Here is a 24,289-nt window from a genome sequence, read left to right on the forward strand (position 1 = left end):
GTGTTACATGTCAAAATATGTTTTCAAGTAGTTAATATTATTCTGTTTCCTTCATCTCACTCATTTAATGATGAGGGGTGAATTGTGTGAGAAGTGGACAGCTTGGAAGTAGAAGGCATTAATGATGATGATGATGATTATTATTGACATTATTAACATTAATGATGTGTCATGAAATTTGAGAAAACTGTCACATTATTGAATGAATGAGAATTTATGATGATGCACTCACTTTGGTGAACCAGACTGTGATGTTATTCAGCTGAGTAGAATTCTTAGAAAAGTAAAATAAGTCACAATTAAAGGTATATTTTTCAGTGACCATTTAATTCATATATTGAAGCAAGGATGGTAGGATGAGAAAAACTGAATGGAATAATATTCCAAAGGAATTTAATCTTATTTTTCCTGATATCCAGGAAGGACTAACCACAAATTAAGCTACAAGAATTCATCTGTAACATGCAACTGGATTTCAAGAATGGAAAGATATATCACAGGATGGACTATAACCTCAAAACACTGCGCTGGGGAACAAGAACTGAACAGTGGAGTCTCACTAATTTGCTTCTCACACAGCACCCAAAAGCAATAGATGTCTGTAACTGTAATTACAGAGAATATCCTCCAGGTTTGTGTGTTACATCTTGAGTCCTAGACAGCCAAAATCCCATTCACTTCACTCTATGTTCCAAACATGCACAGAAACAAAAGCTGAAATGACTGCAGTTGTGCTACTGATCCAATGAAGAGCTGGAAATCATGACTGATGATGTCTTAGATAACTGATTAATGATCAATATAACTGTAGTTCATCAGAAGGCTAATGGATATCTACACAAGGTACTTGTTACGTATTATGGAGAAGGATGTGCAAATTTTCCAATTTGACCTACTAGGCAGATTCCAGTGTTTGATTCTTGATTACTGGCACCCTGTGCTGTATGCACAAAATGCAGTATATTTGGGTGGAAGCAGGGGATGGTGCCAGGAAAGCCAAGGCTCTGTATGAGTTGAGGTTTGCCAGAGGCACCAAGGTCAACAAGAGCTTCTGTGCCTGCATTGCCAGTAAAAGGCAGAACAAAGCAAACTGCTGAACTGATTTAGTGACGGCGGACAGAAATGAGGCTGAGTACCTCAATGCTTTCCTTGTTTCAGTCTTCCCCAAGAAAGTCTGTTGGGCTTGGAAATGGGGTTCAGGCATAAGGGAGATCAGAAGTGGTTGATGACTGACTCCATACACATCCATGAGAACTACAGGCTGTGTACACATGGGCTGAGAGAACTGTCCAAGGTCACGATCAGGCCTCTGTCATCTTTGAAAGGTCACACAGATCAGGGTATGTTCCCAGTGGCTGGAAATAGCAGTTACAGCTACCTTTGAAAAAGGCCAAAAGGTCGATTTGAGCAACTACAGACTGGCCAGACTCCCTTTGGCACCTGAAAAAGTTTCAAGCATGTGAAGAAAAAGAATATGACCAGGAACAGTCATTATGGACCAAGGGTAAATAATGTCTGGGCAATCTGATATCCTTTTAGGATAAAATGATTGCATTTGTGGATAAGAGGGAGAAGCAGTTGTCATATACCCTGAGGTTAGCTACTCTAGAGCTGGAAAGAAGTGTGTGTAGGGAGCCTGCTTTGGCAGGGGGGTTGGACTTGATGATCTCTAGAGGTCCCTTCCAACCCCTACAGTTCTGTGTGATTCTGTGAAAGAAACATCTCATTTTTTATTTATTTTACCCAGCACAATTACTAATTAATTATCTGTTATGGAAATCCATGTCAGACAAAATATTGGCAGAGAAAACTTCAGCTTTCCCAGTAGGAGGCTGATTTTATCAGTGAAAAACACTAAGACATAAGGGAATAAATTATAGAATTAGTTAATCAGCTCAAACAAAGTTTCAAGTATTCTTGTAATTGGGGATGATTGGACTATTCTGCACGTACTGGGAAAAAATCTTTCACAGAAATACAGAAAAATCTCTAAGTACGAGACCAATATGATTATTTCAAAAGTATTTCTATTTTCACACAAGCTCTCACAGCTCTGATTAGATTAAATTACTTCTCTCAGTGCTTCATTTTCCCCAGAAATGGTCTGCATTGCTAATTTCTTGAATAACCTTTACCCCATAAAGTGCTATTGACCTGTACCAAGTTTGAGCAGAGGTGAAGCATATCATGAAAAACATACCTTGTATTTGACTTCAAGAGATGGCAGTGTTTCTGGTACAAATATTTCTCAGAGACAGTCTTACTGACATACTTGACCTACACATTACCAAGTCTACTTTCTACTAATACTCAAAGAAGAACCATGTTTTTGCCCACATCTCAGCACTCCTGGTCCACTCTCATAGGTGTACCCATTTTTTATGTAACAAAAACACAACTACAGGAAATCCTCCCTATTTGCTGACTGAAAAGAAGTCCTTAACTTAGAGGGTCTCTAGAATAAGTTTTGAGACAGACCACACACCAGTAATCTCAGATTGCTGCTAGCTCATTTCCAGAATGACAACTCTACAGAGAAATAAGAGAATTTACAACTACATAAACTTCAAATTTTGTTTGTCAGCCTCTTGTAACAAAAATGTATGAAAGACCAGCTATATGATATGCTTTCAAAGGAAAGAATATGGTGGTATGTTTTCTAAGTAGTTTATTTGAGTCAATGTGGTTTCTTCCTGATTCGTGTGTGTCCAGCATCGTAGCTATAGGACAGAATTAAGGGAGAGATTTGACCATCCTTTTCTTAAACCTTCTGCAATTTTATTGCTTATGACACATCATAGCTAAGGGCTAAGGCCACATTAACTGGAAATTTAAGCACTGAAGCACCTTTCTGGTCCCACTGGAAAAACTGAGTGGTGAGTCATGTATTTCCTCCCTATTCTTGGCAATGAAAAAAAAGAAAAATTCAACCTCTTTTCGCACATCTAATTCAGAAATTTCTGATAAATGTTGACCTCAAACTTTGGCATTTTATGACTGAAAGAGTCTTAGATGATTAATTCAAACTCTATTTTATCTCCAATAGCTACAAGTAGGCATCCTACAATTAACAAACAAGCCATCATAGTGCTTCAGCACCACTTCATCCCTCTCTAATAATAAAACTGAGTATTCTTAGGTCTTAAATTAATGCAGAATCTGAGCTCCTGGGTTCCAGAGTAATACCACTTATCTTCTTCCAGTAAGAGCTCAGATATAATAAAAAACTCTGTGTGTCCTTTAAACAGGCAGGTCACTTCTAAATGATATCTTCTGGAGTAAAATTTTTAGCATTATGATTTTTGTCTGTGTTATGACAGTGCTTTGTGATATTCACACTACATTAATCATTGGTTATACTATTTGCAGATAAGGTTTACTGCTGTTTGTAGGTGTCATAATTATTACTGAATTTTTAATAAACACTTTTAGAAATAATTTTCCTATTCTGTAAATTTATCTGTCTGCTCTTCCCTAATATAACAAAATCCGACTTCAAATTCACATCCGCTGTAGCTCTTGAATATATTTAGATACCAAAGCGGCTGGAATAACAATGAATGTGAGTCTTTAGTATAACATGCTGGGGTATGTACTGCATTTACACAGATGGAACACTGAAAGCTCAACTTAATATTTTAATAAAATATCCTAAAAAAGCAACACTGAAATATGAGGATAATTTAAATGTCCTTTCTTAAAAATTCAGAATGCATCAAACCGAATAAGGATTTTACTTTTTGTCATCCTAATGCAAATCAAGAGCTGCCAAAATTAACCAAGGAAGATTACAGCAATTACAAAGTTTAGAGAAAGGAAACTTTGACCCTTCTGCATAATGCCCACACTAAGAGGGAATATTTTTTAATGTCTGTACTGTGCCTGATGGCTTTGGAATGCTAATAAAAAAGAAACAGAACTACAGTAGCTTATGAAGCACCAACAGTACAGCTCTTTCACACTTGACTGAGAGGAAAACAACCTCATGTTCATGTTTTCTAGACACTAAATTCAGAAGTGATTCTTGCATTCAGCTGGCTAATATTCAAATCATTAACTCAGTCAAATTCCCTATTATTCTTATATTTCATTGACAATTTTTTTTTTTTTTTTTTTTTTTTTTTTTTTCCTTTCTCCAGACTTCTTGCAGCCAAAGCTGCTGAAATTCTCCTTTGGGGCAAAACTATCTGCTGGATTTTATCCAATCTTTTCAAATAGCTGTGATATTCTTAAAGGGAGACTATAGGTGAGTACTGCTAACTGATTAACTGTCTACTCCTCATGCAAAGGACAGACAAAAGCTGATACTGCTTACTGTATACTGCTTACTGTATTCCTAATGATCTTTTCAAGCATTTTCAGAAAGAAGCAAATTAGAAATAATCTAAAATTATATAGATTCGTGAAAGTATAAAGAAATTAAAAGATGATTGCGTTAACATAGCATCTGTAATTAAAAGACATTGTTCCTCATCTATGCAAAAACACTGCTTGTTCAAGTATGTTTCAGTGTCACTGGACTGGTTGCCCAGTGAGTTTGTGGATGTCCCCTCCCCGGAAGCATTCAAGGCCAGGCTGGATGGGCTGTGAGCAATGTGGTCTAGAGGAAGGTGTCCTTGCCTATAGCAGGGGGTTGGAACTATATGATCTTAAGGGTCCCTTCCAACACAAACCATTCTATGATTCTATTGTAATAAATTCCGAGACACTTGCTGAATGAGAACTGATCTATGTACAAGAACTGAACTGGTAAAACCATCCATGTCCCTGCCTCAGTATCAGTGAAACTTACATATGATTGCCAGGCTTAATTTCTTCTCTTGCAGGGAAGCTTACAACCTATGTTGAATGCCCATAGTTACGACACCTGAATCAGATGGTGGTGTGCGCTGTGGGCTTCAGATGTATGTGTTGCCTCATACAACAACTCCTAGGTCTGTCTGGATATTAAGCTCAAGGCAGAACCTGATAGTAAGTGAGTCAGCTTGTATTCAGTCAAATTTTGTTTTCCTTACTGCTCTGATTTAGATCCAGCTACAGTTATTCTAACAAATTATTCTAACCTAATTAGATGATTAGATTTCCAGAGACAACTGCACAATTCAGGTCCAGTTCAGTTTGGATGAAATTTCTGCTGAAGTTCAAGAGCTTTTCAATAGGAATAAATTTGCAAACATCACTGATGAAGGAAGAATTCAAGTTTTTACTCCTGGAATGACTCTGATTTGAAACCAGAGTAAAGACTAATGACAGCAATTGCACTTTAGCTGGGATTTACTTCAGACAGAATGAAATGCATATGAATCAGATTTGAAGAAGAGCTGTGTGCTGAAATTAAGCAGCTCCTAATAACTCTATCAGCAGCTTAAGGAACCTATTTCCAACCACACTAATGCCAGGGGAGAGCATCCATTTTTTTCTGTGAAGAAGTGCAAGTGTGAGATGAGGACCAGATGCTAACAGTGCTAAATAACAAAAATAAATTGCCTTAAAATCTAGTTATTTAATAATGTAATAAAATTACAATTAAATTAACAGAAAATGGATGTAAAATAAAATAAAATAAAATAAAAAATCTGTCTGTAACAGCATGTCTGGAAGAGACATCAAAGTACAATCACCCTGAAGGTGAATGTCCTTTGCAGGGCATTTCACAGGATATTGCATTCCCAGTGTTGCAGCAGAGCCTTCTTGTTGCAATTGCTTCCATGGACATGGCAATACTGCTGTACTAGAAGAACAACATCATTTTAAGTGGTAATATCAGAAGAGGGAATTGCATTTTGAATCTGTGAATTGTGTTAGAAACATCACTTCATGGCCCCTGCACTTCCACTGAAAATGTTACTGATTCTCCTTAAAGTCTTGGTCAAGCTGTCTTCAAGATAAGTTCACATAGATAGCAGTTTCCTTCTACAGAGATACACGGACATCTTTCAAATCTCAGCTTTACTTCTTAATATTTCACAAAGCTTTCAGATGCCTGCCCTGCCAGGACCATTCAGAACAACTAGGAGGAGAATGTGGGAGTGGAAACAGCAATACACCATTGTCTTTCTTGCATAGCGGTAAATAATATGTGGTGGTAGCAGGTGTATTAATAATTACAGCAGTGAAATATCCTGGGTGAAAGAATTGCACTGTCTGAAAGGTCAGCTGAAGAAACATCGGAAAAAAGTAGCATTTATAGAAAGCGCATGAATTCTTCATTACCCTGATTCTTATTTAGTGAGGAACATCTGGCCAACTTTAACAAGCAGCTCTTAGTCTTTTACTTGCTACATTTCTACACAAGCATGTTAGTCTTGATCAGCTCATCAGTGGTTGCTATGCAGAAAAAATATGTTTTGTAGCTGAGAATTTTCCCTAGCCAATAGTGCTACTGTGCTTGTTGTATCTGTTGCTGTTTCCATGGAAATAAATAGATGGCATTACTTTTGGATATACATACACACACACATACGAACGTGGTGATCTCTGATACGCTTTTCTATTTGGTGTGCTCTGGATGTAAAAGACATTCAGACAGGATTATATCCTACCTACCAGGCTTATTGACTGGTGCCACATGATGACCACTGACAGCAAAGTTTGCATCACAGCTGCATCTAAAGCAGCATCTATTCAATGTGATGCTAGTGAGGCTTGGGAGGTCCCAAATTTTCTTTTATTTATTCCCTGTTTCAAGTGTAGGGTATCAGGGAGTGACCAGATGGAGATGCTGAAGAGCTCCTTGTGTTCCCCATCTCTGGTAGGCAATTCACCATTCCCTTTTCAGGCTTGCTGTAGAGCTAGCACAGTCATTTCTATCTCTGGTATCTCTACAAAAGGGTTGGGAAGGCACTGACCTCAGCCTCATCACTTAACTTGTTTGGGATTCCTTCTTGTAGATGGACTCCCTATAGTGAGACAAAAGTTCCTTCTCATTTGTCTTTATTGGAAGGCTCTTCAAACAAGAATTCCTGCTGCTCTGTTCAGCAGAGTTATATTCAGTTTCAACACTGCTGTCAGCCTTTTCCAATGCAGCTAGTCTGGAGAGCCTCTTTTCTTTATAGTTTTTCAATTTAAGATGCCTAAGTGAAGAACTCTTAACAGGACTGAGCAATCTTATCTCTTTCTCTTACACTAGCCACTGTTCTAAGAGCTCTACTGCTGTGCCAATGAACATATTTAGATTTCAAACCTTGTGACTGTATTTCCATGAGCTTCAGTTTCAATGTGTTTCCTTCTCTATGTTCCTGATCTAACTTACTCTCTTGTATTTTTCCAGTTGAGAACTGCACAAACCGATGGTACCTGATGACACCTACTGAGATGGAAATATCTTAATCACAGAATCAATCACAGAATCGCAGAATCACCAAGGTTAGAAAAGACCCACGAGATCATCCAGTCCAACCATCAAGAAACTGTTTGTCAGAGTAGACTGCTTTTGCAAATGGAACAGACAAAGCTCAACTGCATGCTTTGCTGACTCACTTTCAGCCATTTTAAACCTCAGACAGTTGATCTTCATTGTCCCTTTTCCCCTCTGCACTGTCAGATCATGTTCTGAGTCTGCTTAGGAATGAGGCTGTCTGAAGCTGTAACTATCTTGGTTATAGAAATTTCAAACAAATCCTACTTCCACACATGGCTAAGTTCTTCATCATCACCTTCTGGTTTGAAAATGATTCTAGCTGACGCCTTCCTGCCAGATGAGGCTCTGAACCAGAAAGCAGGCAGTCCCACTAGGGAATTGGGAAGCAGAATACATGTGCAATGAAAAGCTATTAAAGTATCTCTTAAGACAAGAAAAAGGTGTGTTGCTTCCTTAGAACAGACATCACATGTCAAGCAAAGTACCTGTTCTGGGACTGGATTATTTTAATAACTTATGAAACAGAAAAATAAGGAAAATGGCCAGCAGTATGCACTACTTATTTCTACTGAATCTGCTAATAGAAAAGCTGCTTTAGCAAGCATTAATAATTTAGCACTAAGGACATGATTTCAGATCTTAACCAATTATTTCATATGTAACAAGTTTTACTGATAATGTATAGGTAAGATGAATTAGACAAGAAAGGCTTTGATAAGGAGCTGCTTTGTATTCTGAGCTTCAAGCAAAGCTTGTTATCTGAGATTACTGTAGGCTGCAGTGTACTTATGTGAGGCTCTAGGTGCTTAGTACCATGTGCAATAGCTTTTCATCTTGAACAGAAATTCAATAATTTGCAGAGCTACAACCACAATTAAATGCAAATTAATCTGTTTTTACTCCCTTTTTGCCAGAACCGGAGATTCAACCCTTGGTGACAGAGTTGTTGTTTCACATTGCAGCTAGGCACAGTACATTGAGCTGGGGTGATTATGTAGTCTTCCCAAGCGGCAGCAGCAGTACAGCTCCAGTGCCCAGCATCTCTGGGACCTTGTGCTTCATGCCTGGGGTCACCAGACCTCATCCTGGACTTCAAAGAAGTGAGTTGATGTCTGAGAAGTATGTGAGATGCAGAACCACATCTCAGGAAGGAGTCAGTTGGACTCATTTCACACTGGATACTGAAGAGTATCAGAATGAAGATCTGATAAACATGAAGATATGAAGTGTCAAGACAAGGCAAGGCTGTTTTGACTGATTTGTTTACATGTTCAGTTTTCACTCTCCATTAATTGCTTCTTTTTTTGTCTCTGGCATGTTATTAAAAATTGCAAAGTAACCTCATTTTTCCTTTACTGTTCACAAGTATCTGTGCTGCAAAATAAAGAGAAAAACTGCTGCAGTTTGTGAGGTGGCTGATTGTTCCAACTAAAGATATATCAAGTGGATTGACAATGGGTGATACTGGTGGACAGTTGGACTCAATGATTTTAGAGGTCTTTTCCAACCTTAACAACCTTTACAACTGTGTGTCTTACAGCATTTCAGTTAAAAATCTATGAAAACTTCACAGATACAATTGCAAGTGTGAAATGCTGTAGCCCCCAGTGACATCAGGGATATCACCTCAATAAATCGAGTCTATCGCCAGACGTTCCCTGTTCTCAATTTTCAGATGATTATTTAAAATTTCTTATGTAGTGTGTACTTAGCACAGCAGGATGAGGAAGATGGTTGTTTTTGTAAATGCCAATAAATGATCTTCCGAAGCACATAACCAGTCTAAGGTCCTTAAGAAAACACTGTATTTTCATTACTGCATATGAGAGTTGTCTCATTTTTCTGCTTCTTTTTACATATAATCATAAGTTATGTCAGCCAGATGCTACACACAAATTTTAAAGTAATATCTGTATTGGACGTATTGCCTGTTGTCTTAGGTGATCTTATCTTCCACCATATCTTTCTCTGTTCCTCAATATCTTTGATAACTAAAAAACAGGTGAGTATTCAATTAATATTGGTTCAGATCCTGAACAACTACTTGAGGAAAAGGTCTCTCAAGTATGTAAGAGTGACCTTCCTTGCTTTGAAAAATAAGGATTTGCACCTTGTCCTGGGTTCTGACTCTCAGCATTGCTCACTGAAGCCAATGGAAATGCTCACTGCTGCCAGCAGGATCTGGAGAAGATCCCATATTCAGAGAAAAAACAGCTAAAAAGTAGTAACAACTCAGACACTCATACAAAACCAGTACATGTGAAGTGAGTCACTTTCCAAGGCAGTCTCAATTTTCCAGTCTGAAAAGGCATTTCAAGTTCAGCAGTCCATTCACAAGTGTAGGTTTTGTGTGTATTTATCTGATCGCTTCCAAACATGCCTGATAAACACCATTATAAAAGCCACCTTTCTATACTTCTGTTTAACACAGATTTTCCAAATGCAGCTCTCTGCTGTCTTCTACAATTTGGAGCATTCAATTGCCTAAGAATAAGTCAAGGTAAGTGAACAAATTGTACTAAAATTTCAGTCATCTCCACTTGCCTTTCAGTAAATAGAATTTTAAGAGTTTCTATCATTCTATTAAAGTACAGGCACGGTTCTGTAAGCTGTAGCTATTTCTCCATCAAATTCAAGCAGTAATATCTATGTGTCTAACTCACACCCTGTCCACAGAAATTCAGACTGACCAACAGTGCATGAACCCTGAGAGGGATGTACAGAGTGACGCCATAGTTGGACTCAATGATACTGGCAGGTTTCTTCCAACTCAGGATATTGTATGAATTCTAAACTCATCCAGCTTGAAGACCATGACCTGAAAATGGGCATATCGTCAATCACTTTCAGCAGTGCTAATTCAAGTGGCAAACTAATTTAGAAGGAACTTTGAGGGTTAAGAATTAATGACAGAAACAGCTTTATAGGATGATGCTACAGCTTCAACAAGGTTACAGATGATGTTACAGCTTCGACAAGGTTACAGCTTCTACAATATATACACACATAGGTGTGCCAGTGTGGGTGGGATTCAAGTCACAAAGCTTTAAGTGATTGTGATATATATGTTTACATCTCAGCCAATCACTTGAGGCTCCATCCACTCATCTGTGAGAAACAGACATTCTTAGGGCATGATTCGCCTGAGCAATCTACTTCTGAATTAGATGAATTGTTCTCTGAAAGTGCCAAGAGCACAACACTAACTCTAGAGAGAGACTGGGCAACTAGCTTAAATGTAAACAAGGTACATGAGGATACAGCACATATTTACCACGAACTTATACCCCTGCAGATATTTATATAAGTATATATAATCTCCTTGCAATATTTAGGTATGAGCATTTCTCTCTCTGCTTCCCTTGGTAAATCTTTCCAGTGCCCATATTGACATTGTCATGTGTGAAGATTTCACTGCTGGGATGTCTTCAAAGTTTACATTTATCATGCGGATGTCAGACTGCTCTTATCACAACCTGCTGTGCAGCTATCCCAGGAGAGTTCTGTTGATGGAACCTTGATCTGATGCTCAGTGATCTATGGGGGCTCACTGTCTCCAAAAAGACAAGGAGATTGAAGGCTGTAACAGACATCACATGAAACCAGCCCTGCATGCCACAAGTGATCTTCATAAACTGCTTCACCCAAACTCTTCAGTTATAATTTAGCAAAGTTCCCAAGTTAGAATTTCTATGATTTGTTGACAACCAACTTCTCTCAGAGCAATAAGGCATCATGCTGATTTCCTAGAAGTTCGAGAAATGCACATAAAGGTGTCTAAGACCTAATGGAGAGATTATTGAGCTGGGAATCGGAGTAAACAACCCAAAGTGTCTCAACCTTGACTCCTTTTCAGCTGCTGCTAAGTTGCTATGGCAAATCTTTAGATTCTGTTCCTTAGGGCTCAAAGATAATGAACCAGAACACATTCATTTTTAATATGTAATGCTTTGTTTGCACAGCACATTCCTACCAAAGCTACAAAATGCTTAGTATTAATTCCATTTAGGAGAAATTCCAGCTCCCAAAATTACAACTGGATCTAGTCCTGTCCCAGCTCTGATTTACACATGCACCTTTACACCTGTTAGTACAATACTTGGTACTGATAGATTTCAAAGCAGTGCCGGAGTTGAAATATCTGCACTTCAATGATCTAGACCAGTCCCTTTACACAGGGCAAACAGACATAATCCGGTGCAATGATTTTGCACGGACCGTATTAAGCAGATGTTAAACAGTAAAACATCAGTGGGAGGACTGGGGTGTTGTTAGTGCTGAGTGACACAGCACCACAGCACCTGATGGTGGTTTTGACCCACTGGAATTTTTAATTACAGCCGTTGTTTCAGAAGTTGTCTGGTCTGAATAAAGATTAAATGCACCATGTCTGTTTATTTCAAGGTTATCAATCGCACAACATAAGAAAGCAGCTCTTGGAATCCCTATGATTGCTTGAAAGCATTTTCTTTGTGCATCTAGCAGCAATAATGCATGTGTTACTGAAGTATCTACTTTTACCCTCAGAAATACAGAACATGTACTTTAAGCTCAGGAGGAATCCAGTAAGAAAACAGAAGAAAAACCCTTAATCACATACAGCTCTCAGTTTCCTCCAAAGGCAGTTCATTTTATATGAAAGTTTCAGTGGCTTCTTGCACGCACCAAACATTATAGAGGACTGCATTTCCCTAATGCTTGACTCTTCAAAGGACTGCCATTTTTCACAGCCTTTGGTTTAAATCATGTGATTTGGCATTTCTTAAGAGTCCATACATGCTGGCTGAGCATTTGGCTGTGAATCTGGATCTAGAAGGACAAAGCAAATGTGTCTACTTTAAGATAATGAAATACATAGTCTTACAAAAAAGACAAAAAATGGGAAGTTAAGAATATGCATATGGAAAACTGAAAGGACCTATGTATGTATATAGCCCTGTGCAGCATTTAGCTGATGATAGGTTTGTTTACTTTCCTCATTAATCATGACCTGATAGATGAATTCCAATGAATTAGAAAGGATAACAGTGGAAATTTTTAGCCTCTCATGTCAGTTACTGAATTCAAATTAAGTTCATTCACCACTAGCAGGGAATGAACTATAAGTAATAGAACTTGCTATTCCACACTTTGTGTTTTTGTTTTTTTCCTCCTCATTGGAGACATTAAGTGACAAAGAGAATGTGGGATCCTAATTAATAGCATGTCCCACTGCTCAGTCCTCCCTTGATGTCTCTTAATACTTTGACATTAGTAGTGTGTGCTCTCTGAAAACACCCCAAACAGAGTCATATTTTTTTTTCTGATACAAAAGGAACAGACAGTACATAAAAAAACCTTTCAGTAAATTCCAGGAAAATATTCTAAGCAGCAGCAGAAAGTCTGAATACAGACTGTGATAATGAATAATAACAAGCAAAAAAATCAGAAACACCGAAGTATGCACAGAAAAAAGTCCATGTCAAAAGGTGACACAATTTATTCTGAATAAATCATTCTCAATTGCTTTCCTGAGGTATCTACATTTATGTGTGACTTTTAATTTCTTTCAGCTGACTAATTCCAGTCTTACACTGAAACTATTATCTCCATGTTACACTTTCACCTCTCTTCATTTCATGTCACTGCTTTTATACATCTCAATTAGAAATACTTTGCTATTACATTCAGGGGCTAGATTGCCCTCTAGATACAGATGTAGAAACATAAGTTTGTATTGGGAGAATACCTCTATCACAGATGTCTAGAACAGGTTAGATGAATAAGATGCAGGCAGATTCCCTCCCTGGAGAAGTCCTTCTCTCTTCATCCAAATGGAACCTCAGATTGACTAGCTAAGATATAGATGTATACTCTGGTCATTAAGAGTTAAAGAAATAAAATGAACACAGTGAAGGAAAGATTTGCACGGTGGACACCAAGAAAATAAAATGAAGGATCTAAAAATGATTTCTTGGCATGCCATGTTTTCTGAAGAGTTTTCCAAGACAGAAGTGAGACTGAAGGAAGATGCCTGAAAGCTGAGATGGGTGTCTTCACATCAGAAGTGAAACCCCACAGCCCAGCAGATGTTGGGATTGGGAGAAATCAGAGAATGCATGGGAAGTAAGAGATCTGCACCCAATGAGCTCTACATCTACTGTGAGGTCTCCTCACAGAGCATTGTTTTTTCTCACCCTCTTTTCTGTTGTTTTCCATGAGCAGATTATGATAGGTATTTTCAACCTATGTTCATCTTTACTTCATTTCCTTGCAGTGCTATTTGCTTTGATTAAGCTCTCCAGCTAAAAAATAACTTTGCTTATGTTCAGTGGAGGACAGCAAAATCGCTGCATACCAAAGAAAGGAAAAACGAAAGAAAGAAAGTCATTAATTTGTCTTTACAACTGCAGATTTGCAACATATGGTAATTTGCCTCTAGTTCTTTTGTAGATGCTGTCCTGGATAATCCACCAAAGTAGAAATGCCCTGAGTTATAAGAATACTAAAAAACATTGAATCCCAAGCTTTTTACAGGGTCACTGGCTGTAAAGAGTTTATCCACAAAGTGCACTGAAAATTTTAATCTCAGTAAACAGGCACATTTCCCAATCCATATTTATTTTTTTCCACACTGCTAATGTAGACATAAGCTACCTTTTTAATTAGTATATGATTTGAACTAGCAGTGCTTAGTTCAGTGCTCCAGGCGGTGCTGCAATGCACATTGCAATATTTAAAATACAGTTTCCCAAGTAGATTTCTCAGAGTTGGACACAGTCATTTGTGTGGGTTTGATTGCACAAATTTATGTTAATAAATGACTGAGGATTTTTTTTGCTTGAGAGGTTTGGAGCCTTTTTTGGAACATGTCTGGAATAAAAGAACAAATTTTACATTTATGATTTGGGAAGCGATATTTAGATATGTGGCTAAGACCACAAAGACTTCTGTAGTGAAGCACCAGGGCATATCAGCTTAGTGAGAACAGACCACATTCAGAATTCATAAACTAGTAGGAAACACAGTGCTCTCAATGCACAGAGAGCAATGCCAGACAGAGGACCAAGGCTACTCCAGATTCTGTGGAGACTCATTAGCTTGGCCTGGTGTGGGACCTAATAAGCCCAGATTCTCAGCAGGGCTTACGAGATCCATGCTGATAGAGGGTTAATGAGTTCTGATGTGCCTCAAACCAACAAATTGTTCAGGACCCTCTCTGTGTAAACATTTTAATCAACTTGTGGTTGCTGGCATGGGTTTCTCACACCATTGTTCCCCACATTTTGGTTTCCTGGCTTTTCTCACAGCAAAGCAAGCTTCCTCTGTTCCTCCATGTCCAGTGACTGCAGCTTTTCTGAAAATGCAATTTCAAGTGTTTGACCAAAAATTCTTATGACTAAATCACTCATTGTTTGGCCTGGAAAATATCCAGTCAAGGCAGAATAGGTTCAGAAGTCAACTCAAAGCCAGAGAGGCCAGAAGAGGTCAGAGATGTATCTAAGCCATGACACTTCCAACCTGATCTTTTCCAATAGCCCTCTGGTAACAGTGATCCACAGCATGTCAGTTCTTGCCCTTTCTTGCAGCAGTACCAATTAGAGCTTAATATGTTTGCTGTCCACTAGAATAAGACCGTCAGTGCTAGTATATATATATATATTTTTCATCCTTCTGTGCTACTTTATCCCTTCACGTTGAGGGCATAATGACAAAGTGGAGAATTTAGCCTTAATTGGATCTCTGCAATGTTATCACCTGAATTAGCTCCCCCATGAATAATTATCACTGCCTGGAGGCTGACAGATTGCTTCTCTCTACTTCATGATTGTCAGGAATTTCAAATTATATGCTGCGCATGAAGGAAAAAAGTAAAAATGAAAAGTCTAGAGAAGCATAATTATTAAGATTATTAAAATATTTGGCACTGAGTCCTATAGTCTCCCAGGGTACCCAAAGGCATGAATGACAGCAAGAACTTTGCTAGGGCCAATTTCACTACTCTTGGTCTTTCAGCCAGAAATGATTTCGTAGAATCATAGCATCACAGGGTTGGAAAGGATCTACAAGATCATCTAGTCCAACCATCCTCCCATTACCATTGCTACCACAAGCCAATAAAGCAGATCTCATAGCTCCTCATCCAGATGCCTCTTGAGCGCTGCCAGGGACAGCGTCTCCACCACCTCCCTGGGCAGCCATTGCAGTGCCTGACCACTCTCTGAGAGAAAACATTCCTTCTTAAGTCTAATCTAAACCCTCTCTGGTACAACTTGCAGCCATTTCCTTAGGTCCTGTTTGCTGCCTGGGAGGAGAGGCCAAAACCCTCCTCATCACAACCTCCCTTCAGGAAGTTGTAGAGTGCAATGAGGTCTCCCCTGAGCCTCCTCTTCTTCAGACTGAACAATCCCAGCTCCTCCTAAGACCTTTCCATCAACAGACTTGCTCAGAGCAAGCAAAACTGTAACTGCTACACCTGGCTAACAGTTATGCAATTCCTGTGTTGCTCATTTCTCCATTTAAGCTACCTACATTATCTTGTTAAGTGTCTCATCTGCATATTTGATCTTGCAAAGTAGATGGTAAATTTATTGTAATATGGAGAAGAGAAGGCTCAGGAGAGACCTTTTCGGTCACTTCAACTCCCTGTACAGCCTCTTCTATGTAACAAGCAATAGGATGAAAGAGAATGGCCTCAAGTTGTGCCAGGAGAGATTCAGGTTGGAAGTAGGAAAAACTTTTCTCAGACAGAGTGGTGAGGCATTGGAACAGGCTGCCCAGGGAGGTGATAGAGTCACCATCCTTGGACGTGTTCAAGAAATGTTTAGATGTGGCACTGGGGGATGTGGTTAGTGGGCAATATTGGTGGTAGGTGGATGGTTGGACTAGATGACCTCAAAGGCCCTTTGCAAACTTAATGATTCTATGATTCTACGAGCAAGGGGACAGCAGTGGACTGTCACATGTTATAGAACAGCATATGACAGCATTTGCTTTGGAGGATGTTTTGCAGAGAAAGTGCTTTTTATGAGAACAGTCATTTCATGTCTGGTTAAGGCCACATGCAGGATCACAGTGTGTCACTATACCACAGAATCCATCTCGAAAGAACTGACAACGGCTAAGAAATCTTCATCTCATAAAACTAAATCACTATAAAAGTATAATGCTCTTTGAAAACAGCTTGAAATGATAGGATTAAGCAATATGGCATTATCCAGTTTTCACATTAATGATCCTGTGCTTGTAAGATTGATGCATTTTTCAATTCAATTCAGCTTGGCTCCTCAAACTTCCTTTACTACCCATCTGTACCCACAGCACAGAAGTCAGTCATGGACCAGAAAGCTGGTGACATGTTCCCAGGAGAAAGCTCTCCCTGCTCACCTGACATACAGTGACCTCTTCTGATTAGTCCTCAGGGAGCCGGACCCAGAACTCATGCTGTGATTCATCATCTGCTCACGCAGGTCATGGATTTTTGCCTCAAACCGAGCGTACTCTGAGGAGATAAAAAAACACAGAAGGATATTTTAGTTTTCTTGACCTATATAATCATTGAGGCTGCTAAATGCAAATGAATATTAAATTAACAAGAGTAAGGCATGTCCTGAAAATTGAGGTCTAGTAGAATCTCTTAGATAAATATATGACTTTTTTATTATTAGAGTACATGAAGCTTTCAGCTTTCAGCACTTTCCATACTGACTGCGCAGTCCCTCAAATAGCTACATCTTTCCTGGGTTTCAGTGAAGAGAATTGGGTTTAAAATGTGTTACTGACCAACAATGTAAAAGCAATGCTCCAGCAACACAGAATCATAACTCAACCCTAAACTGGGAAATCTACCCATATGAGCTGAAGACTCACTTGAGGGGGTGGACAAAAATTCATTTCACTGAGTCAGTGCCACTTTGAAGAGTAAGATGTCGCAGACTGATGCCAGCAAAGAGAAGATGATGTTCCCCACATTTCAGCATTTTACTACACTGACTGCTTCAAAAGCAGGGTCTAGAATCATAGAATCATAGAATTGCTAAGGTTGGAAGAAACCGTCCAGTCCAACCATCAGCCCATCACACATTCCCATTAAACCATGTCCCTCAGTGCCACGTCTCCACATTTCTTGAACATCTCCAGGGATGGTGACTCCACCAGCTCCCTAGGCATCCTGTTCCAGTGCCTGACCACTCATTCTGAGAATAAAATTTTCCTGTTATCCAAACTGAATCTCCCATGGAACAACTGAAAGCCATTCCCTCTCATTCTATCACTGTTACCTGGGAGAAGAGGCCAAACCCCAACTCTCTGTAACATCTTCTGTGTTTCTCCACAGCAGGTCTGGAGCAAAAGCAAAACTAGCAGTCAAGGTTTCGTCCCTTAAAGGATGGATGTGCATCTCAACAGATCACATCACCTCTTAGCATGAGCAAATAAATCTGTGCTGTGCACTTACAACCATCAGTCTGCTCCCTGTTTTCTGCTGTTTGAGCTGTATGAGAGTTCTGTAGGACAGCAGTGTTCTCATTTTCCCCTAGCATTATTTTCAGCCTTATTTTTATTCAATAATTTGCTGTTCACACTGGCTTTATTTCCTGAATGCCTTTAATAACTAAATCGTTTTATTTGATGCCCTTTAACTTTTCGTTGGATAACCACATTTCATATTTCCAAAATCCCACATTTTATATAGTTGCTAGTTGCCATCAAGATGCCTTACCCGAGTGGTTTAATTTGGGCTTCTGTGTATTTACTTATTTATTTATTTATTTTTATTGTTACAGTTAGGCTCCTTTTCCTTTGAGCTTCTTTGGAATTGCTTGCTGTATTTTCTAAGTGACAGTGTCTACTTTGGCAATCAGCTGGGAAGCACTGCTGGGATATAGGCTCTTCAGCCTTCCCACGTACCTATGACTTCACCAACTGCAGCTGAAATTCTACATGTCAGGAGAACAGACACTCCTACATACAGACTGTATTTCAGAATTACTCTTTAGATCGTTTCTTATTTCATTTCCCAGTGATTTAAAAGCCTTGAAGGGACTAATTCTTCTACAAACCTGTGCTGTTTTGTAAAGTGGGGTTTACTTCTGAAATATTTATACCACTCTAGGATTTACGTTTGCTCACTGTGAGTCATATTTGTTCTATTCTCCCTCTCTAGAATTCGTTTAGTAAATAATCATCTTCCAACCAGGGATTTGTCTAAACTTCTAATTCATTATAACAGACTTAACATTTCTTCTTGGCAAACAAGAAAGATCCTCCATTTCTGTAGCTCACACAGTGTCAGCCTTCTGCATAAAGATGGAATACTATGATGTCAGAGTTTTTACTAGGTCTGTTTCATGCAATGGATACTTGAAAGAAGACAGTGAACATGTAGATGTTTACAGCCTCTGAGCACCGTGACTGACCTGTAGGTGTCCCTGTTCATTGCAGGGGAGCTGAACTAGATGATGATTAGAAGTCCTTTCCAATTCAAATGGTTCTACTAAATAGTGGTTCTGATGGTTCAAAACAGTTCTGTATAGTACAGTTCAGTTTCTTTGATGTTTTCTACCTGGATGAAGCCAATGCTTCAAATGATTTTCACCAGAGCAGCTGTGTAATGGCAGCTTTCTCTTACTAAGTAACAACCATGTCCCAGGCAGACTGTATGCAAGGTGTGGGAGTGACTCCCAGATTTAGACACCAGTGTGGAGTGTAAGAAGAGAGGACTGAAAACCTGACTTTAACACAGCACCCAGCTACTTGCAACTCCACCATCAGCATGAGACATCCAGATGACTATGGGTTGGTCAGATGACGCTACTACAGCTTTTGTTTTGACTTGCAAGGGCACTTGGAATTTAACTTGGAATTTAATCACAGAACAGCTTGGGTTGGAAGGATCCTCAAAGATTACCCAGACCTAACCCTGTACTGAGGGCGGGGAAACTGACTGCTAGATCAGTCAGCATCAATAGATTTCATCTGATTCCTAACTTATTCTAAATAACCTCTGTTTCCAGAAGACACTTAGAAACCACAGCATGTCTTAAAATTTGTCTAATAAGTGCATGGTGGGAGTTCAGAATTCAAATGAATACTCCCTGCTTCATTTTAAGAAATACTAAAATAAGAACGATCATTCTTTTCCTTTGTGTTCTTGAGGGTTTTTTTTTTTCTTTCTTTCTTTCTTTTTTTTTTTTTTCTTTTCTTTTTCCTTTTTATTTTTCTTTTCTTTTCTTTTCTTTTTTCCTCCCCTTTGGCTTGAAATATTTGGTAATTGGAAAATAACCCATTTTATGGCTCTGTATTTTCCCACAATACCATCTTTGTGTTATATACACACAAAAAAAGCCACCCTGAAATATACCCCTGCCACTTTCTCCTGACAAGAATCTGGACCAGAAAATGGAAAGACAGTTAATGCAGGTAGTATTTAACCCATCTCAGATCAGCTTCTTTAATCTCAGTCCTCATTCTTCTCTTATTGATGCCTACATACTATAGTGACTGCTGCATTTGAAATGTGAATAGGGAATGAAAGAATGATGCTCCATTTCTGCTATCAGAACTGCCACACTGGTCCTCCCCACTGGGAAAAAGCACTTTTTTCTTTGCACTTCTTTATATATGGGGTCATTCCAGAGGACCTGTTTCCTAATAGCTTTGCATTTGCTAGGTGTGAGCAAGCGGCAGTGCTGGAGTCTGGAAAAACGTTTCATGCTTCCTTCAGATTCACCTCTGAATCTAAATAACGCAGTTCAAAGTCTCCTATGAAATTAAAAGGGCACTAAAGTTGTGACATACTGTCAAGAAAGGCAGTTAAGGCTGATTCACTAATTTCATGCCCTTTCAAGAAAGGTAGAAGTATTGCTTCTTATTAAAATTTGCCGAATTTTTATATACCAAAATCCATCTGCAAAGGTCCTACCAATTGCCTGAATCACCAATGATCTAACAAACTAATTCTGGTAGCTTATGAAAGTGATAAAATCACATAGTAGATGAAAGGGCAAATAAATGACCAAACAGAAATCTATGTAATTGCTGAGGTCAGACAGGCTTAGGTCAGTGTTTGGAAGGCTGTGTGGAGGAAAAGGACCCGGGGGTGTTAGCTGAAATCAGGCTGAACATGAGCCAGCAGTGTGCCCAGGTGGCCAAGAAGGCCAATGGCATCCTGGTTTGTATCAGCAATAGTGCAGCCAGCAGGAGTGGGGAGGTAATCATCCCTCTGTGCTCAGCTCTGGAGAGGCTTCACCTCAAGTGCTGTGTTCAGTTTTGGGCCCCTCACTACAAGAAAGACATCGGGACCCCAGAGTGTGTCCAGAGAATGCCAACAAAACTGTGAGAGATCTGGAGCACAAGTCTTATGCTGAGTCGCTAAGAGAGCTGGGATTATTTAGCCTGGAGAAGAGAAGGCTCAGGGGAGACCTTATCACTCTCTATAGCTCCCTGATAGGAGGTTGTGGTGAGGTGGGGGTTGGCCTCTTCTCCCACATAACAGTGATGGGATGAGAGGAAATGGCCTCAAGCTGTGCAAGGGAAGGTTCAGTCTGGACAGTTGGAAAAGCTTTTCTCAGAAAGAGTGGTGAGGCACTGACACAGGCTGCCCAGGGAGGTGGGGGAGTCAGTGTCCCTGGAGGTGTTCATTGAGAACATGAAAATAAAAGACCTGATCTTACAAATAAAGTTAAGCAACTGAAGTGCTGACAGTATACAACAGTGAAAACAGTAGTACAGCATCACAGTTCAAGTCTTTATTAGTTTGAACATTTAGTGTTGACATTTTTAGAGAGAGAGAAATTCATTCTGTCAGCAGGTATTAAAATTTGCTTTCCTGTGTAATTCAGGGTTCTCACTGTTTGCTCCTAGATTATAAGAGATTTCCTAATTGCTGCATCTCCAACCCACTTCAGTAAATGTTGAAGCAATGATTGTTAATAACACAAGTGGGAGGTTGGAAAAGGCACTGTATATCTCTTGGACTCCATTGGAGAATGTAGAAGTCAAATGACTGAATTTTAACAGTCAACAGTACAACAACAACAGCATCAACAAAACCCAAAATAAACTAAAAGTTAAGAGACAGAATTTTATCATCTTCAAGAGGGTATGTCAAATACCTCCAGACTCTATACCAAAGGGATGGCTGCCAGACCAGCTTCTCCATCAGTATCAATTTGGCATCATTTCAATGGATCCAGGCCAGTTTAAACCTTCTGTGATGGTTTTAAAATTCTGTTTTGTGTAGAAACAAATTGCATGCCACTATGGTGAGTCATGAACTTAATGCCTTGGACATCTGAGATAGCAACGAGAATGATACTATTATCATGGTAACATTATTTATGCTATTTATGTAAATCTTTTTTTTTTTTTTTCTCCCTCTGCCTTGAAGAAGATAGCTTGGATGAATGGTTTAAGATTTAAAATAATAGAAAAATGTGATTGTTTTCCATTTCTTCCCTTTCCCTGCAATGCTGTCCAGTCCCCATCTCATACATAGATTACCTGTAAGGGTCCCTTCCAATTCAAATGATTCTGATTCTTGATTTGATGATTGCTTTCCACTGATTTATAATGTGTACCTGAGTGATTTACAAAGTGTAAGCCTTATACGACAGTACATAATGCAGCAAATTGCATGTTCAGTTCATGCAGAATCTCTGGCTGTGCCAGACAGGATCCTAGCATGAAGCCTCTGATCAATAGACATAAAATCAAAAGAGAAGGAGTGGGCAAAAGACATGAACTGCTGTGAATTTTTGTTTAATATTTACTGTGAATCATTTTTTGCTAAAAGTACTCTGACCACTGTTTTCAGATGACTACAAGTTCAATCTGGTAGTTTCTGTAGCCTGAGATGGCAAGCATTTTACATAGCAAGCTAATGATGGTGGAAAATCTTTGTAGTCTGTAGTAATATCTTAAAGGATAAACAAAGAAACAGCCTATGGCTAGATACAATTCACTGCACCTTTTCTTCCTATATATATCAGATACATCCAATGTTGGTCATTGCCAGAGATGTGATTATGGAACAATGGGATTTGGACCTCACATTGTACCACAAGTGCTATGCTTTTAATGTGTCCCAAAGATCAATTAGACATAACATTAGCTAATTTACCATTTGACAAGAAAAAATGCGCACAAAATGTAACACCATTGGTAGACACTGTAATATTGTACATTATTTACTGGAAAAAATATTGCTTGAATAGGCTTACTCCATTCACTATGCACCGAGCAACAGAACACGTTAGACTCCTATTTCTTATCAGTTGTACAGCTCCCTTGAGCTCACTCAAAGGAAATGAAAAACACCTATCTCAATACTGAGGAAAGGAAAGATACATTTACATTTTATTAGTTTTTATGAGTTTGAATATATCTCCTTGTTTTTATTGGAATACTTTCTACACACCTTTTCAGGAACCTTTCCGCAATAATGACAGAGGCATACTTATTGACTTTACTCATTGTTTTGGCCTTTAAAACTTCAGCACAGGAGGACCAATAATGTCTTTTATATATAGATATATGTATTAGATCATTGTCTTCCTAATGTACAGGTATTTACATTTGAGCATGCTATCTAATTAAAATTTTGTTATGTAGCTGGTCTGATTGCCTAAATGTCACTACTATCTTTATTTTCATTTACTTTATTGCTGAAGATAATGCTGCCTTCATCTGTTGCACCGTTAGATATAGCCCTTATATTGTGTTGTGAATATAAATACACCTGAAATGATATCTTCCTCCCACGATACATTCAGGAGACTAATACTGTGTTCTATTCATAGTCAGAGGGAATATAATTCCAATCCAAATTAGTCTCTGGAAACTTTCATTTCAATGTCTTTGTGCTGCATAATGAAAGAGATGTACTAAAATAAATCATGCTATTACTGAGTGACAAGGACTTCATACCCCAACAAAGTGCTTTTCTACCTGTGCTCTTAAGTCTATCCTTGTCTTATGAAGTGTCAACTTGCATTCCCTCAGTTGGGAAATTCTTCTTGCTTCTCCCAGACGCTGAGGAAAACTGCACACCACTCAGCATCTTTAGCAAACTACCCTGCCTTCTCTGCCTTCTCTCTTGGAACACTGGAAAACTTTTCCCTGCACAGGGCTTTACTGTATTCTCAGAAATGTGTCCCCACTAAGAGAGAAGAGATTTAGGTTGCGTATAAGGCAAATGTTTTAAACTAAGGGTAGTGAAGCAGTGGAACAGGTTGCCCTGAGAGGTGGATGGATCCAGTGGATGCTCCATCCCTGGAGACATTCGAAGTCAGGCTGGATAGAGCTCAAAGCACCTGATGGAGCTGCAGGTGTCCCTGTTCATTGCAGGGGAGTTAGACTTCATGGCCTTTAAGGGTCCTTTCTAACTCATACAATTCTAAGATTCTATGATAAACAGGACTATTTGGGGTACTTTTTCAAATTCCATGAGTGTCACACTGAGCTAGTATCTTAGACAATGTTGTGTGTACAGATCCAAGGAAGGAAAAGGCACATAAAGAGCAAAGTCAGATCCGCAACAGAGATATCACATATGGTCTGCTTTGACAGCGCAGCACGAGGTCTTGGAAAGGCTGGGCACATCTCTTTACCCCAGGCATCTGACTTGCACAGCCATGCTTGCCCAGCAGAGCAGCATATGTCTCATTAACCTTGATAGCTTTGTAGGAGTTACTGTTTCATATATTGCAGAAGTGTTTAATGATATCTCTGGTGTTTTAGGCACAAGATGAATCTTCATCAAGGTGAAAAAAGCTTCTCTGCATTGGAATTCTTTCCTTTCAACAAATATTTACATGGGACATTTAAAAGAAATTCTACTTTCTATTAATAGCTATACGAATTAATTTAGCTATTTCATTGCTGCAGGCTAGTGGTGGAGGATCTTATTTTCAGACATTTATTCAGTTTCCACAATTTCTCATCCAAAAA

At 39.0% G+C, this 24,289-nt stretch overlaps 1 protein-coding gene across 32 annotated transcripts in view; it reads right to left on the bottom strand.

The window, feature by feature from the left end:
- DLG2 (discs large MAGUK scaffold protein 2) overlaps window positions 1–24,289 on the bottom strand; it is a 981,657-nt gene that overhangs the window by 71,231 nt on the left and 886,137 nt on the right. For all 32 annotated transcript variants that reach the window (XM_072326879.1, XM_072326883.1, XM_072326882.1 and 29 more), the window contains one exon: window positions 16,727–16,841. In XM_072326879.1, the coding sequence (XP_072182980.1) occupies window positions 16,727–16,841 (115 nt within the window). The remainder of the gene's footprint in view (window positions 1–16,726; window positions 16,842–24,289) is intronic.

Source organism: Excalfactoria chinensis, chromosome 1 (genome assembly GCF_039878825.1).
Source record: "Excalfactoria chinensis isolate bCotChi1 chromosome 1, bCotChi1.hap2, whole genome shotgun sequence".
NCBI classification, from domain to species: domain Eukaryota; kingdom Metazoa; phylum Chordata; class Aves; order Galliformes; family Phasianidae; genus Excalfactoria; species Excalfactoria chinensis.